General features: G+C 39.1%; 1 protein-coding gene across 1 annotated transcript in view; it reads right to left on the reverse strand.

Annotated features, from left to right (window-relative positions):
• The window catches only part of LOC127580693 (probable E3 ubiquitin-protein ligase HERC1), a 216980-nt gene that overhangs the window by 130641 nt on the left and 71187 nt on the right, over window positions 1-15152 (reverse strand). Inside the window, 9 exon segments of the mRNA XM_052034452.1 lie at window positions 989-1161; window positions 2552-2789; window positions 4609-4729; window positions 4967-5176; window positions 6662-6897; window positions 7215-7266; window positions 9902-9995; window positions 10378-10657; window positions 11752-11908. Of these exon segments, the coding sequence (XP_051890412.1) occupies window positions 989-1161; window positions 2552-2789; window positions 4609-4729; window positions 4967-5176; window positions 6662-6897; window positions 7215-7266; window positions 9902-9995; window positions 10378-10657; window positions 11752-11908 (1561 nt within the window).

Genomic DNA, 15152 nt, shown 5'->3' on the forward strand with positions numbered 1-15152 from the left:
TATGTTCAAATAATTTTGAAGAAATCATTGAAGTTTTATTTCTTATAATTTAACTTTATTCAAAAATAATTAACAGGAGCTCTCAGCTATTCCAGAATAGAGCAGTAACAATCCACCTCTTGCTTCTCAGGGCTCCTCGCTTTATTATACATCAGTGAATTGCTTTCTTCCATCCATTACTCCGCAGCATTATAGTCTTTCAGGGTTTCAGCAGAAAGAGTTGAATTTTATGCTATTTTCAATCCGGCTTCCTCCTGCTGAGTCGGGAATGAATTGTCCCCTTCAATGGATCTCTCAAATAAGCAAAACCCTACTGTTTTATAGTCTTAAATCCTGTCTATCATCCACTTAAGCTCTGCTTTTCAGTCAGGCATTACATACTAGGAAGCCTATTGATAGGAAGAAAGTTAGTATGCTGAAACACATGTAAAATCAAAAGCTAATGACGGTAAAGTGGTATACAAAATGTACCAAATATTCCACATACATATTAATCAGAATCAGCGTCACATCTCCTCCATTCCACAATTAATAAAAAAAAGCTTAGCATGCTATTGACTTTTTTTTAGTACACAGATATTAGTAGTAACAGGCAGTGCATACATTTGAGACACAACTCCCCTCAAATAATAATATTCCATCTGTTTATTAATAGCAAATGACTGGTTGAGGTTGGGAAATTAACCTCAGGGATCCAACACAATGCTGCCAGTAGACTCAAGCAAACATTCTGCAAAAGATCCTTTGTTAGTGGTGCCTGAAATGGATCTTATAAAGTGGTCCATTTGCAATGCTTTCAAGATATTTTTTTAGAAAGTTAAATTGAAATACTCAGATGATTGCTTATTTTGTTTTAGCTATGCTCTACTCTAAACCAAAACGAAAAACATCTTAATAGGCCTCCACTCTTATAATAGTAAGATCTAATGACATTGATAAAGCAGTTTTAACAGTGCTTTTATTTTCAACATTATTTTTCTATTCCCACCTTTACTTTCCGATCTGGTGCTGGCTCCACAGCCATGTGGCTCTTTGCATTTGTCTCCAGTTACTTCACATTCTGCATTTCCACACATTGCATGCAAAAAATTTTGCAACTGGCAGCACAACACGTCCATTGGTGCTTGAACTACTTCTGGGCACAAAGTATCTGCATAGGAACTGAACATAGCAGAATAAATCTAAATGAGTTTTTTTTAAAACATGCAATTTACAGACTAAATTTAACTTTGCAATATTTTCAGTGCATAAAGCATCTGGAGATTTACGAGAATGTTGCCAGAATTCGAGGGTCCGAGTTACAGGGTGAGGTTGGGCAGGATAGGACTTTATTCAGTGTTTAAGAGTTGGGTTGTCAATTACCTAGGTGGAATATAAGGTGCTGTTCTTCTAATTTGTGTTTGGCCTCATTCTGGCAGTGGAGAAGGCAGAGGGCAAACAGGTCAGTGTGGGAATGGGGAGGGGGTTGAAATAGCTTGCAACTGGGAGCTCAAGATGGCCACTGCGAACAGACAACAGACACTTGCCAAATCAGTTGCCCAGTCTGCGCTGGGTCTCATCGATGTAAAGTTGGCCACATTGAGAGTACCGAATGCAATAGATGAGGTCGGAAGAGGTGCATGTGAATTGCTGCCTTGCCTGGATGGGCTGTTTAGGTCCTTGGATGCTGGTGAGGGAGGTGGTGCAGGGACAGCTATTGTACTTTGTACAGTTGGATCTATGTTCTAGAAAGAAATGGAAGGTCCTAAGGCATTCCTGATGGGGAATGGAGGTGTATAGGGACTGGACGCTCATGGGGAAGATGAGGCAGTGGGGGTCAGGGAATTGGAAGTTGTTAAAATGGGTTGAGAGCATGAAAGGTGTTCCGGATGTAGGTGGGAAGGGACTAGACAAGGAGAGATGAGAATTCAGTGGGGCAAGAGCAGGCAGAAACAATGGGCATACCAGGGTGGTGCTACTTGTGGATCTTGTTGAGGAGATAGAAGTGGCATCATGGGGCAAGGGAACTATCAAGTTCGAGGCTGTGGAGAGGAGATCTGATGTGATGAGGTCTGTGATGGTGTGGGAAACAGCTTGGTGTTCATTGGTGCGGTCATGATCCAAGGGTACAACTGAGGAGGAGTCTGAAAGCTACCATCTAGCCACTGCAAGGTAGAGGTTAGCCTGCAGAAATTTGGCAGTAGAACCTTTGGTGCAGCTAATAAGTATACACAATTTTTAAGGTTATAGCAAACCATTGAAGATTAATGACTAATTGTATGTAGAAATTTAGATCTGCATTAAGGTAACAGATACAAGCAATAAAATTAATTTCCCTTTGAGTAAATCAAGTCAGCCAGTGTTCAATTTACTATTCTAGTTAAACCACAGCAGGCCAGGAAAATTGAAATTAGATACTAAAATGGCAAGTTATGTGCTACATGCAGAATTAAATGCAAACCCATATATGCAATCGCGCAGGTAGAATTTTGCAGTCAATGGATTATTTGCAAATACAGTGGTCCTTTGGTTAATCCCCATCAAGTTTCAGCACCGTGTATGGGCTACCTACCTAGCAGTGATAGCCAAAATCTGCAAAAGCCTCGCACCAGCCAGTTTTAATGCCAGATTTAGCTGGGAATGGCCAGACACTGAAGCCATCAACCACCGCTGGTTTACCAGAAGACAGGAGTTTGTCAGCTTTGAAAGAGCGTCTAGAAGACCACTGTTAATGACTACTGTTATGTCAGTAGGTTGGTATCGTATATTTAAGGCAAATATGGTAGCCAACAACAGATGCTGCTGGGCTCCTGCAACAGTAAACACAATTTTATGGAATTCAGAGAAACAAAGATAAAACCATTATTCATTAAATCATAAAAATAATTAAATAGTATCAAGTCTGAAGATAATTTACAACTGTCCTAAATAAATGTATTCCCGTCTAATAAACTTAAAATTAAATATGCAAGTGTAACTTAAGAAGATTGTTTAAATAAAAACATGTTAGCACTTAGTAACTACACACTTTAACAATTCATTGGTGCAGGGATTAATAGATGGTGAATGACCATGGTGGTAGGTGGGGGGAACTGAATCATCAATTTTCCACCTCCCCAACGAGTGATTAAGATGGAGGCCTACTATACTGAACATGCTATCCTCCTTGCTTCAGCTTTCCTCTTGAGCTTCTTTGCCTTCTATCATTGTCTACATCAGTTTTGTGAAACTTCAACTAAAATGAGGAATGATGCACATTTTCTGTTTTTACCTCCAACCCTTTGTGACTTCTTCTGTCTCACAGATCCTGACAATTAGGATCACTTACTTATGGCTAAGGAATAAGTACTAATTATCCAAATATCAATTAAAGCATGTGGATAACTAGCTTTAATACTCAACTTTTGGTTTGAATTGAAAATAGAACAAGATACATTTTCCAAACATGTCTTGAACAAAGAAATTGCAATGAATATACAATCCTATCCAGATGCCTGAAAGCATGTACCACAGGCTCAAGGACAGCTTCCATCCCGCTGTTATAAGACTATTGTACTATCCCCTTGTACAATAAGATGGACTCTTGACCTCGCAATCTACCTCTTTATGGCCTTTCATCTTATTGATTGCCTACACTTTATCTGTTCTCTGTAACTGCAAGACTTTATTCTGCATTCTGTTATTGCTTTTCCTTGATGAAATGATCTGTATGGATGGCATGCAAAACAAAGTTTTTCACTGTACCTCAGTACATGTAACAATACTAAACCAATATGCCAATCATAAATCCCTCTCTCACTCTTGTACATAGGCTTACTATTGAGTTGTGTAAAACATCCATTTATTTGTTATCTTAATTTCTGGAAAAGCTAAATTGGAAATGTTTAAAATTAAAGAAAAATACTGCATCTGCTCAACTAACTACACAGTGCTAGTTCTTTTCAGGCAGACCCGTTCCTTGGGATTGTGGATGACTTGCTTCCAGCTCCAGTTCAGTGAGTTCTGAGATGGCTGATGTGGGACCTGCAAACTCCACAAGAAGTGGCAGTATGTGCTTGATGGATCAGGCAAGTAGGTAGCTTGAGCGGTGGTGCTTTCCACCCATCGTCAAAGCTGGGCTTCTGTGCACTACTTATGCCTGGCCGCTCTCTTCCTCCATGGCATGGGACTTAACAGTTTTACTTCAAACTCCATCAGATGCCTAATACACTCTTGATGTTTGCAACATTGGATCCTTGAACAAAAAAACTGCTCACCTACCGCAATGCACATTTAACACAACTTTCCAGGCACTGTAGAATTTTCTAGGTGACCAACTGTAGAAATTTACTTCCTGTAAAACTTTACAGAAAGTATGGGAGAATGGAAATGTTGTTGTGTTGCAATTAGATATAAAATGTAGCATTATTTCCTGGTGTATTAAATACACCTTTCATGACAATTTTTTTCCACTTCTTGCATTTTTTGTGAGATTGGTCAGGAGGGGAGTGAGGTAGTGTTTGAGCACATGGGTTAAGTAATAAAAGCAAAACTGGTTCAAGTTCATCCCTTTATTAATGACTAGTAGATAAAGTTATTTTAATTTATTAAATCATTATTATCCCCAAATTAATACAATGATATTTAAACCTGAGAGTTCATTTCCAGTTGCAAGTCCCCTTTCCAGAGCAGAAACCAGATGCTGGTAGAGCTTATGTGCTGCAGCCTGAAGCTCCTTCTGTGTACTTCCACAGGCAGCATGTGTTACATCCTAAGGCAGAAAAGAGATTTCATAAAGAAAGCAACAACTGTTATCTCATTATGTGGCCAAACAAGTCCCGACTGAATTAATTATATTCCCAAGCAAGGAACTTGCTTGTTGCCATTTAAGGGAAATGAATAATATATACCCATATTTTAATTCAACACACAATACCAGGGGTAAATAGTTACATTTAAATCATGCATTTGTCATCTTTCTCCTTTGTAGGATTGAGATTTTTTTAACCTGATAATGTTGGAGCTTTCCACAATTCTGCTTGATGTTTGCTGTGTTTGCTGTTCCCAAATCAAAACAGCCAGTAAGAAATTGTAGCTGCACTGTTGTTAGGAGACCAGTAGACTTCAATGGTGCATCTGAAGTGTCCATAGAGAAGTCACTTCTACCCTCCATTTCAGAGAGAAAAGATGAAATCTGACAAAGGGCTTCAAGACGAAGCTGTAAACAACAAAAGCAAGATTTTACTTTCAAATTCAAATAGAGAGATAAATTACTAGATAGCAGTAAGAAGTCAGTTAAGAGAACATATGAATTAAATAATGAAATTCATCACCGGCTCAAATGCACCCGCATAGTCTTTGGCCTTTTGATTAAAAAAAGTGATTGAAGATTAAGATCTCAAAACTGGCACAAAGTTCATGGTCTATCAGAGTTGAAATTCCTGTTCTCCAGAATGCACCTCAAGACACCAGACAGGCATCATCAATGCTGCCTCGGCAAGATCCTCAAAATCGACTGGCAGGAGGAGCAAATTAACATTAGCATCCTATTCTTGGCCAACACCCCAACATCAAGGCTCTAGTTATACTCAGGCAATTCTGAGGGAAGGCTGACACCAGATTCCCAAAAGTAAGTGCTCTGAGCTCCATCACACCAAGATAATTACTGGGATAGAGGAAACTCTTTAATGATGTTCTCAAAACCTCCTTAATATGATGCAACATCCTTACTGGCTCCTGGCAGAGTCTGCAGACCCCATATTAGCCTCATCGGCCATCTCAAACCTAGAAAAGTGGAGTGAAAGCACGGCAATCTTGACCCAGAGGGAATGCCTAAGATGATGTCCTATACCAAAAGAAAATTATATGACTTCAGAATTATGAGTTCTAACAAAAAGAGAATAATTATAACTATCGGGCATAAGTTTAAGAGCATTATGAAACAATATGCAGAGGCTAGATAGGACAGAAGGCTGAGGAGAAGGAGATTGCAAATTAAGCAGAGGACTTAACTGATAGTCCCCCTTCAATGTAGTATTGGACGGATCTAGTTGTCCTGGGGCAACGTGATGTAAGTACCTCTGCAATGTTCCAAAAGGAGCATTGATTGAAGAATGAAATCTTCTGTGCGGCTCAGAGACAGCTATTACTTCAGCATCATGAGGGTGACTTATACTTGGAAGTAAGTGGTTGAATTTCCATAGTGATGTGAAACAAAACCCAGAAATGATGGTTGTTGCATTTCACTTCCGAAAAAAAAATGATTTTCATTTGGATTCTAACAAAAAACAAACATGTCATGCAATTGAATTTCTAGGCAGAGATGTCCTATCTGAAGCAGCAGTGTTATCAGAAGCCATAATAACTTTTAATGGGGACACAGATCAACAATTAGAGAAAGAAAAGTATTGAGAGAACTCATTAAAAACTTTCACAGAACTATGAAATGAAATGAAATGAAAATGATATGAAACTATCATTTCCGGCTACAATTCAGTGAAATGTTACTCATTAGTTACTGTAACAATATATTGAATTGAAATTAATAGTGGGTTAAATATACCAATGTGATAGTTTTTACAGAATCAATCCAAGAACCGTTTCTCAATGTCCCCATTTATTTAGTCATACATATTTGTAATATCTGTGGAAAAGATATTCCTGACAACTACGCTGATATTACCAAACAGATTAGCATTCCTACCTCTGCTCTTTTTTGCTGGTGACCCATTGCTGTGATAACCACCTTAGGGTCAGCCTCTTTGCCAGTTTCTTGTTCTACTAGATTTGAGGGTTGAGTAAGATGCCCACACAGGAACTGAAAGATATCATTCAGCAATGGAGCCAATGTAGATGCTTGGGTACTCTCTGGTGGGCTAATACACTGTCGTAGCAGGTGCCAAGCATCTTTCATAATGCCTCGTGAACACAATGACATTCCTGTATATAACAAAATTTGATGAAATATAAACAATTTAATCCAATAAGATCATAATCAAATTTAAAAAATGATTCTAATTTAATTCACGCACTTGCACTTTCAAAATTTATACTATATCCCAAATTTAGTTTAGGAAAACTTGCATAGTTTTATAATCAAATATTCCACTACCCTCTTACATTGGCTTAAAGTTTCACATTGAATAGTTACTTCTATTATTAAACAAATACTTGCATTCACTTTTCTTAGAAAATCTAAATTATTCAAGGATTACATGGTTAATAGACACAGCTGATAAGTTGTTTGGAAAACATACCTAGTGTGTGGTCAGATGATCTTGTCTGTGTTCCTGTTTGTCCTTCGGTAATCTGGAATACAAGGCATTGAATCATTTTTAGTCTACAAGATCCAGTGAAAAATAATACATTAAGGCATCAACAAGAGAAGTGGGAGTGGAGAGTCAAATCCTCAAACACTATAACTTCTATCATAACAAAAACCTGTTTGTGCTCCAGGAGCAAATACAAGAAACAGAGTAGATATCAGATAGCTATTTCATGCAAAATCTCTATATATTCAATAACTATGATGATGTACCTTACGAAAAACAAGGACCCAGTCAATAACAAAAAAACATTCTGAGATTATTTATGCCGTGTTTCCATTTACAAGTGCACTATTGATTGTGTTTCTAATAGCTGAGAAAAATTCCAAGAAATTTTCAACAGCTGTTTGATATCAGTAGTGCAAATCAGATCTCCACTCATTTTAACCATCAATACTGCAACTATTATATCCCTGACTCACATAAACAGATTCAGATAATCAAGAGAACACATAGATGGCACATTATTAAACAGGGATCACTAATGTTGTGGGTAACACCAGAATGTAATACCTAATTGAAGGGGGGCTAATTTCAGTGGGCTGAAAACAGATCAGAAGTCAAACATCAGCGGGCAAAAGTGTAAACGAATAATTGTTAGCTATTAAAGAGATGGTATGGGTACAATAATATATTCCCAGAACAAGGAAAGATAGGGTAACCAAAGCTAAAGTGAGCTGACTGAAGGAAAAGATAGAGAGAAAAATAAGTGCCAGATCACTGCTAGGTAATACAGGCGAGAATCAAGTATGGAAAGATTGGAGGGGAAGTGTAAATTTATATAAGTGGGAACTAAATGCGAATATGAGAGTAGAGTGACAGCTAACAAAACAAAATTCAAAAATCTTCTAGGAGTACAAATAATAAATTTCTTTTTACATTTTGGTTGGGGGAAGAAGAACATTGGGAATCTGGTTGTAAATTTAGAACAGATTAATGGGATGCCACTGCCAAAGAAAATGACAAAACAAATCACCTACAGCTCCATTAGTCTCACTTCAGTCATACAGCCTGGAAACAGGTCCTTCAGCCCAACTTATCCCTGACAACCAAGTTTCCTACCTGAGCTAGTCCAATTGCTTGTAATTGGCCCATACCCCCCTAAACCTTTCCTATACATGTACCTATTCTAATGTCTTTTAAACATTGTAATTGTACCCACATGTACCACTTCCTCTGGCAGCCAGTTCCACATACCTACCACCCTCAGTGCGTAAACATTGCCCCTCAAATCCCCTTTAAATATTTCCCCTCTCATCTTAAGTCTATGCCCTCTAGATTTAGACTCCTTATCTATGCCCCTTATGATGTTATAAACTTCTATTAGGTCACCCCTCAGCCTCCTGCACTCCAGAAAAAAAAGCCCCAACCTGTCTAGTCTCTCCTTATAACTCAAGCCCTCCAGTCCTGGTAACATCCTTGTGAGTATTTTCTGCACCCTTCCCAGCTTAATAACATCTTTTCAATAGCTGAGTGACCAGAACTGTAAACAATACTCCAAGTGTGGTCTCACCAACGTCTTGTAGTTGTAACATGATGTCCCAACTCTTGTGCTCAGTACCTGACCGATGAAGGCAAGTATGTCAAATGCCTCTTCACCACTGTCTACCTGTGTCGCCACTTTCAGTGAACTATGTATTTGTGCTCCTATGTGTCTCTGTCCTACAACACTCTCCAGGGCCCTGCCACCTATTGTGCAAGTCCTGACCTGGTTTAACTTACCAAAATGCAATATTTTGCACTTGTCTGAGATAAGTTCCATCTACCCACTTTCCCAGCTGATCTAGACCCTGTTGTAATCTTAGATAACATGGTTCAGTGTCCACTATACCACTAATTTTGGTGTCATCTGCAAACTTACTAACCAGGCCAATTACGTTATCATCCAAATTGTTAATATGGATGACGAACAGTAGTGGACCCAGCACTGATCCCTGCAGCACACCATTGGTCACGGTCCTCCACTCTGAGACAACACTCCACTATTGGTATCAGTATTGGTACTGGAACAATTATAGTAAGGGTAGTGAGTACATCTGTAGAGAGCAGCTTGTAACAAGTCACCACGCACCTTCTAATTCAATTTTGTATCCAAGATCAAGACTTCAAGACCATGAATTATCAGCAGAAAACTTGAGTATTACTTATGCAATAAAAACCCAGTAAACAATATTAAACATGGATTCAGAATAGAATTAACAACCTTCTTGGCATAAGACGGTGAAAACTCATGAAATGTAGTGGAATGGATATCTAAAATACATTTGACAAAGATCTAATAAAAGATTTAACGGTTAATGGGAATGCACAAGTTTGGGATAAAAATGGTACATACACATGGTGGAAAGCAGGGGATTGTAGATTTCTTCCAGGAACAGCATTAGGATTATTATTGCATCCAAATTAAATCAACATTTTGGATTCAGTAATGTAATTACAATTTGATTAAATATAGAGATGCTAACAGCTGATGCTAAAGCAGAGCTCTTATAAAAAAAAGCCGCTAAACAAATATAGAAGTAGTCATATCTACAGATCAATTAATATGCTTTTGACAACAGATTGGCAGCTTTGAGTGATCAGTGGTCTGTACGTTACTAGATCCATGCAACACATACTTCTTTATTCACTTGTTTCCTTGCATCGGAATCACTTTGATTTTGTCTAAGTCTTGCCCGAGATGACTGTTCCTCTTGGGTAGAAGTTTCGTTTCTATGAAAAAGTACAATGACATCTAATTTACATCTTCCAGCCATCAAAATGTTTGGTCTGCCACAAAACAGAAAGGAAGTCCGAAGAGATGACAAACATTTTTGTTTAAAACCTGTCCCCACTTTAATTTCCACCTACAAGCAACGCAATAGAAACAGAAAAGATAAGTTTGACATGATACAGTCAAAGCACCTGATCCAAGTAAAATTAACCCATATTGCTTCCCCAAAAGAAAGTGTTCTGCACTGTTGGTCTTGCTTTCTAAAATGAAAGAGAAAAATGAATGAAGCAAGAGAAGCAGAAACAACTGGAAAAAAGAGCAAGTGGAGAAAGGAAAATATGTGGTAGGAGCAGGAAAAAAAGAGGAATTTTGGTGACTTACCTAGATTTAACTGACGTTGTCTCTTCTTGATATACATTTTCCCACCACATGGCCCTTACTCCAAGAATAAGGAATGCACAACGAACAATTACGTAGTGGCACACAGAGATAGGGGAATACTGGTCTTCTGAATCTGTTCTTTTCTCTTTTTGAGCAGCTTCACTTTCTGGAACTTCCACACTGCCTGTACTGTTGGGTCGGGTGCTTGTGCCCGAATATTCATACACGGTTTCATTTTCATGACAAGCTGCCTTTCGAGCAAGGAAACACTCCAAAACCTCTGCAACACAGGGGATGACAATTAACGTCTTAACTACTTAACATCTCTTTTCGCAACAGAAATTGTAAATAAAAATTGAAAAGCAAAAAACTGTAGATACCAGAACTGAAATTAAAAAAGGAAATGCTAGAGATACTCAGCATGTCAGGTAGTATCTGTGGAGGGAAAAAGAGTTTACAATTCAAAACAATGATCATTTGATTATTGGTCATTGATACAAATTATCTGTTTCTCTCTCCACAGATTCTGAGCATCTCCAGTATTTTTTTTGTTTTTAATAAAGATTCATTCCCATTTTCTCTATTCCCACCACCCCCCCCCCCATGTTAAATTACTACAGCAGTATCATGGAAACTTTCTGTATAATAGCACATTCTATATAATAGCTTTCAGATACTTTACATTAACTAATACATATTTCATCACTGCATCCCTGTCAGCATTTCTTTTTTTTTTGAGCGTCAGGTAAATCAGGACATCCACTAAAGTGTACATGAATTTAGAGGTTCCAATCTTCCTCCCAGTGTGGCAGCACAAATTTGCTCACTGAACCTACACCGTGTTAGGCATATGGAGCATTCATTTCAAGATATGCATCAGATAAATCACATTCTGCTAAATTAAGTTTACTTAAAATGTTAATTTTTTTTGGTGATTTACTTTTTCATACTCTTCTATTTATGTTTTATTATCTTTAATAACTTTTGATGGCACTCATAGCTAACTTAGTCACTTTTCCTGTATTTTGGTAGGTGGTGCTTGTTCTAGTTCCACCATGTGATGGGTCATGTGATCATTGTGAAGTTTTGTGGAGGATCCACATAGGGAAGGTTGGACTCAGCAGGTAAGTGGGTAGTAGGCGTGGGTGGCTTGCTATTTCAAAGAAATTCTTGGCCCAATGATTTTGAGAAGCATTATAAAAGGCTACGTTATTTCTTTATTTTGTACACGATAAATGAAGTTTTAGAAAACCTTTGTAAATATTTTCAATATAGTGTGTGGATGCTACACTTTTGCACAGGTTAAGAGGGATATTGCACATCAAAGGAGTTATAAAGCTGGCAAAAAATTCAAGGCAATCTCCGTTTACACACTGCTTATCTTTGGAAAATCCTCTGTGTCCAGTAAGACAATCTCCCTTTCCATATTGTACTGTGGTTCTTCTGATCGTCTATTATTCTCATTTGGCTTAGCAGAAGTACTACAATTTTCTTGCAGCTCATCCTCAACATCATCTGAGATATCTGAAAGCTAAAAGAAATAGACCTTAACATACAGGGAACACTAAATGCATTACATTTAATTAATACTATATTTCAGGTTTAGCACTCTTTCTCAAAGTATAGCCATCCTCTTCAATCTTTGATTACATTGGTTTGCAGTCACAATAAGTCTGCTGTCTTATAACAAAATTCACCTGGCCAACAGCCAATCTGGTGCTTTTGAGTCAGTATCAATTGTTAGTGACTTGATGGGAAAAACACCAGTAGCATTTTATGAATCTCATTGATCTTCTTTGCTTCTCCTCTTCTGTTTCCTTCTATTTTATCATCGAATCACAGAAACAGGTTGGCAGTGGTCATTTGGGCTCCGAATCCATGCTGGTCATAGAACGGTACAGCATAGAAACGGGGTCTTTGGCCCACGATGGCTGTGCTGACCACGAGGCCAAATTTAATCAACCCCATCTGCCTGCATATGATCCATATCTATCCATTCCCTCCATGCTCACGTGCTGTCTAAATGCGCCTTGAACATCTCCATCATATCTACTTCTACCACGCACTCCTGGCAGCATATTCCAAGCACCTACCACTCTGTTTAAAAAAAACTTGCCTCGCACATCTCCTTTAAACTTCCCCCTCCCACCTTAAAGCTATGCCCACTAGTATCTGACATTTCCACTCTGGGGGGAAGAAGACCAGGACTCTCTATCCTATCATAATTTTATAAACTTCTATCAGGTCAGCCTCCAATGCTCCAGAGGAAACAATCCAAGTTTATCAAACCTCTCCTTACAGCTAATACTCTCTAATCCAGGCAACATCCTGGTGAACCTCTTCTGCACCCTCTCCAAAGCCTCCACATCCAACCAGAAACTAACTGCACACAATACTCCAAATGTGGCCTAAACCAAATGTGGCTTTATACAGTTGCAACACGAGTTCCTGACTCTTATGCTCAATGCCATGACCAATGAAATCAAGTGTGCCGTATGCCTTCCTAACCCCCCTATTTCTTTGTGTTGCCACTTTCAGGAAGCTATGGATTTGCACCCCAAGATCCCTCTGTATATCAATGCTCCTAAGCCTACAGCCTCCCAAAGTGCAACACCTCACACTTGCTCCATCTGCCATTTCTCAGCCCATATCAACAACTATTCAGCTGTATCCTTTGACAATCTTCTTCATCATCTACAATTCCACTGTTTTAGTGTTGTCTGCTAACTTACTAATCAACCATTCACATTTTTGTCCATATCATTTTTATATATCACAAACAACAGACACCCCAGCTGTGATCCGTGTGGAACACCACTGGTCACAGACCTCCATTCAGGCAAACACTGTTCCACCACTACCCTGTCTTTAATGGCCAAGCCAATTTTGAATCCAATCTACCAAGTCACCGTAAATGCCATGTGTCTTAATCTTCTGGATCAGCTTACCATGAGGGACCATGTCAAATGCCATACTAAAGTCTATGTAGGTGACATCCAGTGCCTTGCCTTCATCATCTTTGTCTCCTTCTTAAAAAACTCAATTGGTTTGTAAGATATGACCCGCCCCTCACAAGCTCTTTGCTGAACAATTTGATTAGTCCCATTGCCTGACTCCTTACTCATAGCCCTGCAAATTATTTTCATTGTATACCAAATCAATTCCCTTTTGAAAGCCCTGACTAGGTTTCCATCTCCTTTACAGCCAGCGAGTCCTGGATCATAACCATGATCAGATTAAATGCTTTTCTTCCAAAAACATTATTTTCTTACATATCTCCATCAAATTTCCTCTCCACTTTCAGTCTAGCCCTACAGCAGACATTTCTTACCCCGGAACTATTCTAGTAAGTCTCTTCTGCACCTTCCCTTGGAGTTTCACTGGCCAAACTGCAGTGACTTGAAATACTCAGAACTCCCATCTTGGCCTAACAAGTGTTTTATAAAGCTTCAATTTAATTTATCCACTTTTGTACTCTGCACCTCTATTTATGAAGTTCAGGACCCTTTGCGCTTTACTAAGCAATCATGGAACATGCCACCTTCAAATATTTACATACATGTACACCCATATTCCTCTGCTCCTACTGACTCTTTAGATCTGTGCCTGCTAGTCTAGATTGTCTTTTTCCCCTCTTTCAGCCAAAATACATCACTTCTCACTTATCTGCATTAAATTCCACGTCTGGTCATTGTTCTGCCTATCTTTGTTTTCTAGCAGTTTATTACCACTTTCCTCACTGTTTATCACAACCTCATGTTCTGCAGATTTGGATATGGGTGTAAGAATAACATGACAAAGTCACTTATGTAATAAAAAAGGAGTGGCACTAACCCATGGGGAACACCATTGGCTAAGACCCATCTGAAAAACAACTGTTTATTGTCACTTTCTGCTTTCCTTCCTTGTCAATTTTTTAAATCCATTTTGCCACTGAATCTTTTATTCCATGGGCCTCAATTCTTTAAACCAGTCCTTTATGCAGGACTTCATCAAATGCCTACTGAATATCTATCTAGGGAACATTCATTTCATAAACCTCATGAAAGATTTCAATCGGGTTAGTTAAACATAATTTATAAGATGTAGCGGTTGCTACCGCAAAATAAAACAAGACGCTAGTCGGAGGATTGTCGAACAGAAGTGGTTTATTTTCCCGCCTTGCGCGGGCCCTTTAAGGGAGACTGTTCCCGCCCAAAGCAACTGGCAATGACGTAAGTACTACGTCATCAAGACTTTCCCGCGCACGGGTTCTCCCCGTCGCTTGGGAAAGATGAGGCCCGCCGCCATCTTGGGCCTCATCGCTCGGACGCCGCGCGACCCGACTGCCGAGCCAGTTCGCCCGACTAAACGGTGAGTCGCCACAAAGATAAGATTTATTAGTCACATGTACATCGAAACACAGAGTGAAATGCATCTTTTGCGTAGAGTGTTCTGGGGACAGCCTGCAAGTGTCGCCACGCTTCTGGCGCCAACATAGCGTGCCCACAACTTCCTAACTCGTATGTCTTTGGAATGTGGGAGGAAACTGGAGCACCCAGAGGAAACCCAAACTCCAATGAGAAAAATCAAACTCCTTACAGCCAGCGGCTGGAATTGCGCTGCAATAGTGATACGCTAACTGCTACACTACCATGCCTTTAATAAATCTGTGCTGGATATCTTTTTTAACTCGACCTTCTCCAAACACCTATTAACATTTCCCTAATGATATCTTCTAAAAGCTTTTCACCACCAATGTTAATCTGACAGCCTGCAGCTACCAGGTGCCCTCA

Source organism: Pristis pectinata, chromosome 2 (assembly GCF_009764475.1).
Source record: "Pristis pectinata isolate sPriPec2 chromosome 2, sPriPec2.1.pri, whole genome shotgun sequence".
NCBI lineage: Eukaryota > Metazoa > Chordata > Chondrichthyes > Rhinopristiformes > Pristidae > Pristis > Pristis pectinata.